Source organism: Panthera uncia, unplaced genomic scaffold (assembly GCF_023721935.1).
Source record: "Panthera uncia isolate 11264 unplaced genomic scaffold, Puncia_PCG_1.0 HiC_scaffold_994, whole genome shotgun sequence".
NCBI lineage: Eukaryota > Metazoa > Chordata > Mammalia > Carnivora > Felidae > Panthera > Panthera uncia.
The window spans coordinates 14,020-15,881 of record NW_026060193.1 but is presented as its reverse complement, the minus strand read 5'-3'; the positions used below and the strand labels follow the sequence as shown (position 1 = coordinate 15,881).

The window sequence follows — 1,862 nt, the reverse complement described above, 5'->3', positions numbered from 1 at the left end:
TTTCATCAGAGAACTTGACACGGAATCCAGTCTCAGCTCTAGTCCCCGCTTGGTGTGACCTCGAGGAGGTCCCGTCTGCTTTTGGGGTCTCAGTTTGCTTGTTTATGAAATGGGGGTATATGGAAGGAGGTTGGACGAATAATGTCTTTGGGGTTTTTCCAGATACGACATATGAGGCAGAATTAACCATCCCCTCCACCCTCGTTCTGATAATACATCATTGGGAAATATTTTGGTCTCCTGCCTGAAAATGAGGACCTAGGAGGATTATTAGAAGCTCCATCCAGGTAGTGTCAGAAACCTGCAGCTGAGCGTCACAGGACCTGGGCTGAGTACTGGCCTGGCCTTTGGGTGACTTTGGGCAAGTTCCTTCTCCCTGCGCCTTCTGGGTTTCTTCACCTAAGGGTGCTTTGCTTTCTCTTTGAGGAAGACAAAGTCGCAGCCACAGCAGGGTTTTGGCTGACCCCCTCCTGCTCCTGATTCCCTGCTGCTCTCGGCGCCAAGGAACAGGTCCTTCTGGAAGCCACACTGCGGCCATGGCTTTTAAAGACACCGGGAAGACACCCTTGGAACCAGAGGTGGCGATTCGCCGAGTTAGAATGACTCTAACCAGCCATAGCATAAAATCTTTAGAGAAGGTATTTGCTGACTTGATCACAGGCGCAAAGGAAAAGACTCTCAATGTGAAAGGACCAGTTTGGATGCCTACCAAGACTCTGAGAATCACTACAAGAAAAACTCCTTGTTGGGGTGCCTGGGTGGCTCAGTCGTTTAAGTGTCCGGCTCTTGGTTTCGACTCAGATCACGATCTCCCGGTTTTGTGAGTTCAAGCCCCATGTCGGGCTTTGTGCAGCTGGCAGCACAGAGCCTGCGTGGGATTCTCTCTCTGTCCCTCTCTTTCTGTCCCTCCGCCACTCGTGCTGTCTCTGTCTCTCTCAAAATAAATAAATAAACTTTAAAAAAAGAAAAGAAAAACTTGTGGTGAAGGTTCTGAGACTCGGGATCATTTTCAGATGAGCATCCACAAGCGACTCATTGATTTGCACAGTCCTTCTGAGATTGTTAAGCGGATTACTTCCATCAGTATTGAGCCAGGAGTTGAGGCTGAAGTCACCAGTGCAGATACTTAAATCAACCTTTTTAATAAATTGATTATCAGTTGTTTAAAAAAATGATAAATGAAAGGCACGCTTTGCTCTCAAAAGCTTAAAGAACAATGATGCTGACTTCAGGCCTCTGAGTACCAAGGTTCAGCTCCTGGGGCATGGGCAGCTCTGCTCTGGGCTCCTCCCTGCCTGGCACCGCGGGGGGAGAGGGAAGCACATGATGTGATAACCGCCTTGGGGAAGAGAACTCACAGTCTGGCCAGGGGGACCTAATGTTCAGCCAGGAACCAAATGGAAAATGGGCTGATGGTCCAAATGATTCTCTATGTGTGGGGCTGAAGGGAGAGGAGCTGGAGTGTTCCAAGGAGGGGTAGGAGACCTGGGGGTGCGGGTGGGGGGAGAACAGAGAAGTCTTCCTGGGGGAGAAGCCTTTGGAAATTGGCAGGGCAGCCCAGGGGCGCTTCCCAGAGATGGGAGGAGGCAGGAAGGAGGAAATTGGGTCCAGGTGACCACAGAGCAGCAACTTGGCCAGGGAGTAGGAGAGGAGGGGCTGGCGGGAGCTTGGGCAGCCGCCCCACAGCTGGGCCTTGGAGAGGAAGGCGGTGGTGGTGGTGGTGGGGGGGACGCAGTCTCTGCTTCTGGCCCTGAGAAAGCGCCATCTTCTCAGGCCACAGGCTGGGAGGGAGGGCATAGTCGCACAGTCGCCAGAGGGGCCTCTCTGAGCAGCCCCCAGGGCCCTGCCCAGCTCTCCTGGGC

General features: G+C 52.6%; 1 protein-coding gene across 1 annotated transcript; it reads left to right on the top strand.

The window, feature by feature from the left end:
- The first annotated feature begins 370 nt into the window (after positions 1 to 370).
- Positions 371 to 1,130, top strand: LOC125918562 (40S ribosomal protein S20-like). The gene is made up of 2 exons (XM_049624548.1): positions 371 to 758; positions 966 to 1,130. The coding sequence occupies exons 1-2, from the start codon at positions 537 to 539 to the stop codon at positions 1,128 to 1,130; spliced, it is 387 nt and encodes a 128-aa protein (XP_049480505.1). The 5' UTR covers positions 371 to 536.
- Positions 1,131 to 1,862: the final 732 nt, after the last annotated feature.

Coding starts and splice junctions, on each gene's coding strand:
- LOC125918562 (XM_049624548.1), top strand. CDS start 537: ATGGCTTTTAAAGACACCGGGAAGACACCCTTGGAACCAGAGGTGGCG. Junction 759..965: donor CTCCTTGTTGGGGTGCCTGG/GTGGCTCAGTCG, acceptor CTTTAAAAAAAG/AAAAGAAAAACTTGTGGTGA.